Consider the following 9,563-nt stretch of genomic DNA (forward strand, 5'->3'; position numbering starts at 1 on the left):
ATAAAAATATATAAAAAATAGTGAATTGTATCATAAATTTAAAGGTTGTTCCGCCGAAAAAAAAAATATTATTACATGTAGTTATTAGTAACAATTACTTTTGTCACAATATAACTTGATTTTAGTGACATTTCCAAATATTTTTACACCTACTTGACCATTTAATTATTATGACAACAATATTAGGGACATGTTTATATATATATATATATATATATTATATAAATATTATTTATATCATTAAACCTAGCTTTTTCTTAAAAAGTAATAAAATAATTTTTTTATAAACAATAATTGTTTCTATTAAGTAACTAGAAAAAATTGAAGTAACATTGATTATTACAAGAAAACAAGGATTTAGCGTGGGCCAAAAATGGACGTAAAATGTCAAAAATTGACACATGCGTCGGATTTTCGTTGGTCATAGATCCGACGAAAAAATCTTGGAAGCAAATGGAAATTAGCGTGGGTCAGCGAGTTGGACGCACGTTGCGTGAAATCGCATAATCTGAGTGGACGCATATGTGACGCATATGCGGCGGCTTATTCGTGGCCAAACCCACACAAAATGGTTATGCGTCGGGCTTCGCCGACGAAAATGAAAAAAAAAAAAAGAAAAAAAAATATATATGTATATATATCAGAGTTTGTGCGGGCCTAGCCCACGCAAAAGCCGACACATATTAAAAAAAATGATGTGGGCCAAAGGCCGATGCATAAAGGGAAGAAAAAAAACAATTTATTTTGTTTTCTAGCCAGTTTACCTGTAAAAAATAAATACCAACCAAATCACATTTAGACAAATTACTATCATTCACAATACATCCACAAACACATCTAAAGTACAAAAATAATACAAATAGTTAAACAAAGTCTTTGATCCATTCAAATATTTAAAATGATATGAATACTTAAAACAAATATTACAATTAAAATTGTACTTTACAAATTTAACTAAAAGTAGCAAAATGAATCCCATAGTAATGTAATAAACCTGTAAAAAAATACAAGCAATATAAATAAATAAAATAATTAAAATACTTTGTATATAATAAAAATGTCAAATACTTAAACTTACAGGCATTCTTTACATCCTTTTCGGTCTAATTGTAAATATTATTCAGGTAACATAACAACATAACATTCACAACTCAATAATCAATATACCAGCAACCAATATACCAGAAAGCAATATATCATTCACAGCTCAATAATTGTAAATATTATTCAACCAATATACCAGCTCAATAATCCAAATAAAAAATCAGAAAACTCTGAACCTTTAAATGGAGTGACGTGGAGGAGGTTAGGGTTAGTTACGCGAAGGAGGCGGAGGCACACGGAGGAGGCGGTGAGGCGGAGGCGCTGACGACCGCGGAGCAGAGCTGAAGAAGGGTGAAAAATTTAGAATTTCAAATTTGGGACAACTTCTCTGTGTGTTGGGAAAGCGGGAACACAAAATTTTTTATATATAGTCCAGTATGCGTCGGCCACATCCGACGCATACTTTAAAATATTTAATTTTAACTAAATTCAAAATTGAATTCAAAATTTAAAAAATAAATTAAAATTTTTTTATATAACAAAAAAATTTAATTTAATATATAAAAATAATTATTTTCATTATACAACAAAAACAAATTATAAAAAAACAATTTAATTTAATTTATACAATAAAAAATTATTTTAATTTATACAAAAAATATTTAATTTAATTTATACAATAAAAATTTACTTTAATTTATACAAAACAATTTAATTTAATTTCTACAACATAAATTAATTTAATTTATAAATAAAACTTTATTTAATTTATACAACAATAAAGAAATTTAATTTATACAAAAAATAAATTCAAAATCGAATTCAAAATCTAAAAAATAAATTAAAATTTTTTTTATATAACAAAAAAATTTAATTTAATGTATACAAAAATTTAATTTCATTATACCAAAAAAAATTAATTTATAAAAAAAAATTAATTTAATTTATACAATAAAAAAATAATTTAATTATACAAAAATATTTAATTTAATTTATACAATAAAAAATTACTTTAATTTATACAATAAAAATTTAGTTTAATTTATACAAAATAATTTAATTTAATTTATACAACATAAAATTAATTTAATTTGTAAAAAAAACTTTATTTAATTTATACAACAATAAAAATATTTAATTTATACAAAAACTAAATTAAGTATAATTTGTATGTGACATAACATCTACTACCACAAATGTCAATGAACCCTATTATTGAAATTGCTCATGATACCCTCATCATCCCTTCTAACTTATAATCCAAAATCTAATAATCAACTATATTCCATGATTCTAAGTTAATTTTATATACTATCACGAAATGACTCATATTTCTCAAATTGCTTATGATACTCTCTTTCAGCCTTTAAAATGCACTTCTTAGTTCAACTCTTACCTTGACAATGGACTGGGGTTATTAACTTATAATCCAAAATGTAATCATGAACTCTATTTCATGATTTTAAGTTCATTCTATATCACACCTCGAAATTTACTTATTTATGTTACATTTATTAAGAACTAAGTCTACTAAAATTACTATGTCAAAGACCTATTTTTACATAAAATTGACTCTATATTTTTAAATACCTCCATCACATTTTACATTAATTAATTATTTCATCTTGAATTTATATTCTTAAATTTATGTATATTTTATATAATATTTACAAAATTTAAATACGCTTTTTTTTTTACTATTTTTACTTAATTATTGTTTTTCTACATGTTTTCAAATTTTTATAAACTTTTTAAGATGACTTTTTTTAAATAATTTCAAAATTAAACACTTCATCAATTTAATAAATTTAATTTAACTAATTTATATCATAATTTCAAAAATAAAATATTTATGACAATATATAAATCAAATAAATTTAAAATAAATAATCTTTAAAATAATAAAATATTTTATAGAACATTTAAATAATTTAAATACGTCTTTTCTTTTACTCAATTAATTTTAAATCAAACACTTAATTAATTTAATAAATTTAATTTAACTAACTTATATTAAAATTTAAAATTTAAATAATTTATTATAATATTAAAGAAATAATTTAAAAATAAATACAATAAAGAATTAAATATTAAAATATTTCTTATAATGTTATACATTAAATAAATTTAAATAAATAAATTTTAAAAACCAAATATATAAACATGCGTGGCCATGGCCATGGCCGACGCAAGCCCATACATTAAACTATGTGTGGGTCGTGGCCGACGCAAAATGAATTCTTTTTTTAAAATAATAAATAAATTCACAGATGCGTCGATTTTGCATCAAAATTAATTTTGCGTGAATTTTTCGTCCGTTTGGCCGATGATATTTGCGTCCACAGTTGGCCCACGCAAATATTTGACAATTAAATCCTCATTTTCTTGTATTACAGCACTTTCTTCCAACATCAAATGTTCTTGAAGCAACTCCAAGTAATTATGATGTGTGTACTAAGAATTTCCTATTGAAAATACCAAGTAGGACTATTCATGTTACAATATTAATAAAGTTAATTGTGAGCTTCATATCCAAAATAGAAAATCTATGAGAATACTTAATATTTTTTAGCTAATTAAATAAAAAAATTTGGTTTAAGTTCATCATTCTACACTGATTTATATTTGGTTTTTCAACAACTTTTTCTTTACATTTTAATTATCATTTTTTAAAGCAAATATATATTAATGTAAAACCAGTGCAAGTGCCTTCAAATTGTCAACACGATTTCATAAATTAAGAAATGAAATCATTAAAAGGTTGAAGGGGAAAATAAAAATAAGTTAATAATGAATATGTGTAAGATGCATATAAGTTTCAGCAACTTATATATTGTGCTAAGTATCATATGAAAGTATGGGTAATAATGCGTATTGGGTTATCTCGATCTATCATATTGTAAAAAGAATATAAAACTGATTAGTGTGGATCGACTCACTCTTCCAATATATAAGTATTTTTTTATTGTTATATACAATTATTTATGCGATAAAAATTGTATTTTACTAATATGATATTAATTTATTTATTTTCATATGTAGACTCATACTCACAATCACGCTGGACAAAAAAAAAGTAATCCACACATTATATGAAAATAAAATAATGGCATTGTCTCAGAGCCAAAAAAAAGAGAGTAAATTATTAATGGAAATAAAATAATAAATTGAGAATATATTGCTACATAACTAATGACATTATGACAGAGGCAATAAAAAGAGAATGAATAAAGTCAAAACCAAACCTAAGAGTTTAATTAACAACGAAATAATTAGCAAGCAGTTTAACTTTTAATATTTTTCGGCAAACATTGTTCAGAATATATTTGAATTGTGAAATGAGACGGGTGACTTTAATTTCTATAAATTCTCATATTTTTGGTAAATTTTAAATCGCATATTTTCAATTAATAATTTATTTTTCAATCAATTTATATTTTTTAAGAAAACTATAACGTTTCTAAAATAGAAAAACATTATTTTACTAATTATTTACAGCTCAACATGAGCTGGTCAACGACACTTGCAACATTAAAGAAACCACGTGGTGACTCTCTAACTAACTATATACTTCATTAACTATCGTATTTTCTAAATATTTTTTATTTAATTATCATTCTTAAAATAAATAAATAAACAGTATTACTCGTTTTTATTTATACTCTTACACTTTACTTGATATTTTAATTTCTTTTTTTCTTACAACAGGGACCAAGAACACTCGAAATAGATTAACAAGATTAATTCTTTATGCAAATCCTTCAATCTTGGGCTGGACACTCGGTTTCTCTTCACAACAGGTGTTCTCGGCTTCTCCTCACGGCAAGGGTTCTCGGCTTCTCCTCACAGCAAGTGCTCTCGGCTTCTCCTCACGGTAAGGGCTCTCGGCTTCTCCTCACAGCAAGTGCTCTCGGCTTCTGAAAATATGGCCGAAGGCGTCTTGCAGCATACACTAATGTTAAGGCGACTTTTTCAACCTTGGGATATCTGGTTTCGGCATTTTGAAGGGATCTACTTACAAAATATATCGGTTTCTGCTCCTATGGCCTCATTTGAAGTTGCTAGGTAAACTATGATAGGTTGGGTTGACACAGGTTTAACTAAGATTGGTGGTTCGGCTATTATGCTTTTGATCTGAGTAAAGGCTTGCTCACATCGGTCATTCCACTCAAAGGTTTCAGATTTTTTCAACAAGTTAACTATCGGCTTGGTTCTCTCGCTAATATTGGTAGAAATCTTGACAATGAGTTCAGCTTCCCCACCAGTCTTTGTACCTCCTTCAAATTCTTTGGACTTCCCATTTTCATTATTGCCTCACATTTATCGGGATTTGCCTCGATACCTCTGTTGGTTAACATGAAGCCCAAAAATTTTCCACCTTTCACACCAAAAACACATTTTTCCGGATTAAGACGAATATTGTATTCTCTTATGCGTGCAAACACCTCCTCAAGGTCTCCCAAATGTTTCTCTACCTCTTCCGATTTCACAGCCATATCATCCACATATACTTCCATGTTTTTCCCAATTTGATTTTTGAACACTTTATCCATGAGTCTTTGATATGTTGCTCCAGCATTCTTCAAGCCGAAAGGCATGACTTTATAACAATAATTGGCAGTATCTGTGGTAAAAGCTGTTTTTGGAACATCCGGCTCATACATTTGTATTTGGTTATACCCTGAATAGGCATCAAGAAAGCTCATCATTTCTTGTCCAGACGCCCCATCTACCAATCGGTCTATGTTGGGTAATGGATATGTATCTTTCGGACAAGCTTTATTCAAGTCTGTATAATCGGTACACATTCTCCATTTTCCATTCGGTTTTTTGACTAGCACCACATTGGATAACCATGTTGTGTACTGAGCTTCCTTAATGAAACCAGCTTGCATTAACTTCTCGGTTTCTTCAATTGCTGCTTTTCGTCTTTCTTCACCCAACTTTCTTCGTTTTTGAGATATCGGTTTCGCTTCTCGACATACCGACAATTTGTGACAAATTACCTCTGGATCGATTCCAGGTATATCAGATGGTTTCCAAGCAAACAAGTCTTTGTTGTTGCGTAACAATGTGATAAGTTTGTTTAACAATTCTTCGGGCAAACTTCCACTTATGTAAGTGCATTGCTTCTCGTCCTGTCCCAATACTACAGCTGTTGTCTCTTCTTTTGGTTCTAACCTCTCATCATTTAACCTGGGGTCCAAGTCTGCCATCGCCACCATTCTTTCAGTATCTCTATTTGTTTTCAAATTCATCTTTAAGCCTGTTGCGTAACATTCACGAACATCTTTTTGATTAACATATATCGTGGCTATCTCCCCCTTCTCTGTTGGGAATTTCATGGCTAAATGCGGTGTTGAAACTATTGCTCCCAACTTATTCAAAGAAGATCGCCCTAGCAACACATTGTATGATGTGGAAGCGTCCACCACCAAGTACCTGATTTTGATCTTTTTAGTTTTACTGCCTCTGCCGAATGTTGTCATTAAATCAACATATCCTTTAGTGCTAACTCTTTCGCCCGAGAAGCCAATAATTTGTTCTCTGAAAGGTACAATATCTTCTTCTCTCAAGTGCAACCTTTTGAAAGTATCCCAAAACAAAATATCAACTGAGCTCCCCTGATCAACCAAGGTTTTCATGACAGCATACTCGGCTATTTCTACTGTTATCACCATAGGATCATCATGATCGGGATCGATTTCTTGAAAGTCTTCATCTGTGAAAAGCATCGATGGCAAAGTTCTTTTTTTAAAAATGTGATTAATGGTTCTGATACTTCTCCAATGTTGTTTTCTTCCCGATGAAGATTCTTTGCCAGAGAAACCACCTGAAATTGTATTTATAAATCCTCTGACCGGCCTTCCCAGACTTCGTTCCCTACTTCGCCTAACCGACTGGGTGTTTTGATAAAACCTATCACCTCTTCGTTCTGGCCTTCCCTCCCTCCTATCATCTCTTTTTTCAACTCTTCTATCTTCTCTTCTTTCAAATCCTTCCACTCTTCTTTGTCCTACCTCTCTCCCTTTCAACACTTTTTCAGGACTTAATCTTGTTTTCGTATTTCCTCCTTGGATGAAGCGTTTCAACTGTCCTGCTTGGATCAACTCTTCTATTCTATCTTTCAACCCGATGCACTCTTCTGTATGATGGCCATGATTTTTATGATACTCACACCGCTTGGTATGATCTGCCCTTTCTGGTGTTCTTGCTTTTCTTGGTGGTGGTATTATTTCTGTTGCCATGGCTTCTTGCAAAACTCTTGCTCTATTTGTATTCAAAGGTGTGTATTGTTGGAATTTTCGACTTCTGAACTCTTCTCGGGCTCTTCTGACCATAGGTCCGCTTTCTCTTTCCATCACCCTCTTCTCACCTCCATCAACCCTCACTTGGTTTCGGAACTCTCTCAATTCTTCCATCTGCATAAATTTTGAGGCTCGCTGCCTTAGTTCATCCAAATTGGTTGCAGGTTTTTTGCAGAGGCTATCGGCGAATGGTCCCGGCTTCAATGCTGTTATCATATGATGCATGGTAACCTCTAGGCTAAGATTTCGAATACCTAAGGCAACCTTTCCAAAGCGTTCCATGAACATTCTTAATGACTCTCCTTTCTCTTGTCTTATGTTCACCAAAGAAATTTATGTTAAATGATGAGTGCGACTGGTTGCAAATTGAGCATCGAACTTTCCCACCAGTGTATCGAAACAATCAATGCTCAAAGGTGGGAGGCGTGTGAACCAACTCAATGTTGCTCCTTTCAGCGTCGTAGGGAACACTCTACACATAATAGCATCATTCCACGTATACAAGCTTATCTGAGTGGTATATATTGGAATGTGTTCATCAGGGTCTGTACTTCCATCGTATTTGTCAATTGTCAAATTTTTCCAATTGTCAGGTAATGGAGTATCAACTATAACATCATAAAACGGATGCTTTCTGGAGGATGCTCCTGAAAAAACCCCAGAGGTTTCAAGCAATCTTCTTTTGGTTTGGGAACTTTCGTTGTGATGAAGTCTTTCATTTACTTGTGCTCTAGGTTGAACAGTTGCAAAGGACGAATTCAGAACTGTCTCTTCCTGCAGTTTTCTCCTCATATGTGCATTTTCGGCTCTCAACATGCTTAGTTCTTCTTCATTATTCTTTTTTAACATCTCGAATTCTTTTTGTAGTTGTACCAACATTGCCATTGGCATGTTAACATTGTCTTCCTGTTCTCCACCTTGTTCTCCTCTTTGGTCCATCTTGTCTTTAACCCTTTTCAACTACTTCTCGGCCCCACGGTGGGCGCCAAAATGTTCTTACAACAGGGACCAAGAACACTCGAAATAGATTAACAAGATTAATTCTTTATGCAAATCCTTCAATCTTGGGCTGGACACTCGGTTTCTCTTCACGACAGGTGTTCTCGGCTTCTCCTCACGGCAAGGGTTCTCGGCTTCTCCTCACAGCAAGTGCTCTCGGCTTCTCCTCACGGTAAGGGCTCTCGGCTTCTCCTCACAGCAAGTGCTCTCGGCTTCTCCTCACAGCAGGGGGTACCTGCAAGTCGCTCCGATGCCAAAGTCAGAAATAGTTTAATGTTCATCAGATAAAATCACTCTTACCTTTTTCTTACTCTGAACTCCTATTTATAGGGTTTCTTTAATGGGCTTTCCCCTTTACTTTTGGGCTTTCTTTCTACACCTTTTTATTATTTTCACACCCCTCATGTAAGTTTTATCTTAATTGGGCTTTTAGTTTTATAATAATATTTATATTTTGTTTTATTCTTTTATGTATGTCTTTTTCGCTTTCGGTCTAAACCTCTCGATTTTAGCCTAGCACCTCTTGGTTGTTCAATATGTAGTTCTCGGCCTGAACCTCTCGGTTTTAGCCTACCAGTACACTTTTATATATGTGTTTATTGTGATTTAAAAATAAAATAGTAGACTAATTATATTTTATAAATGTCAAGAAAAAGATATATTGCATTTTTTTCAACAAAATTTTAAACGAAATAAAAAGAATGGAAGTGGAAATTATCTAAGGAATTAAAGCATCGTAATTTTTGGATATTCCAACATCATGCTTAAGGTTAATAAATGTTTGACAAAAAGGTTTTGAATGTGTGTAAAAAAATATATATTACAAAATTCAGGTATTACTGGATGTGAAAATAGTTTTTGAATTTTATAATATAAAAATATTTTTAAATTCTATAATTTAGAATGTATTTTTAAAAAGAAGATATATTAAATCTGAAAATATCTTTCAAATTTTATAATCTAAATTTTTTTTAATCATCCATTCCGAAATAAAAAATATGAATAAAGTAAAGAATATTTTTTATATTTTAAAAAATATATGGGGTGCCACACAAAAAAATATGAAGGTGCGGCAAGAAACAGCCAAGGAAATTCATTAGTTAGTTCTATCAGCCCAATTATCATTGGTGCACAAGCCCATCTCGCTTATAAACCCTTTTATAAGCTCAAATTCAATTTCAGTATATTGTACACAAAAAAATGATAAAAAAA

At 31.0% G+C, this 9,563-nt stretch overlaps 1 protein-coding gene across 1 annotated transcript; it reads right to left on the reverse strand.

Annotated features, from left to right (window-relative positions):
• Positions 1–5,243: 5,243 nt before the first annotated feature.
• LOC137834113 (uncharacterized) lies at positions 5,244–7,640 on the reverse strand. Its single transcript, XM_068642177.1, has one exon. It carries the CDS (start codon positions 7,638–7,640, stop codon positions 5,244–5,246), a length of 2,397 nt encoding a protein of 798 aa, XP_068498278.1.
• Positions 7,641–9,563: the final 1,923 nt, after the last annotated feature.

The sequence above is a fragment of the Phaseolus vulgaris genome, chromosome 11 (assembly GCF_000499845.2).
Source record: "Phaseolus vulgaris cultivar G19833 chromosome 11, P. vulgaris v2.0, whole genome shotgun sequence".
Lineage (NCBI taxonomy): Eukaryota > Viridiplantae > Streptophyta > Magnoliopsida > Fabales > Fabaceae > Phaseolus > Phaseolus vulgaris.

Coding starts and splice junctions, on each gene's coding strand:
- LOC137834113 (XM_068642177.1), bottom strand. CDS start 7,640: ATGTTCATGGAACGCTTTGGAAAGGTTGCCTTAGGTATTCGAAATCTT.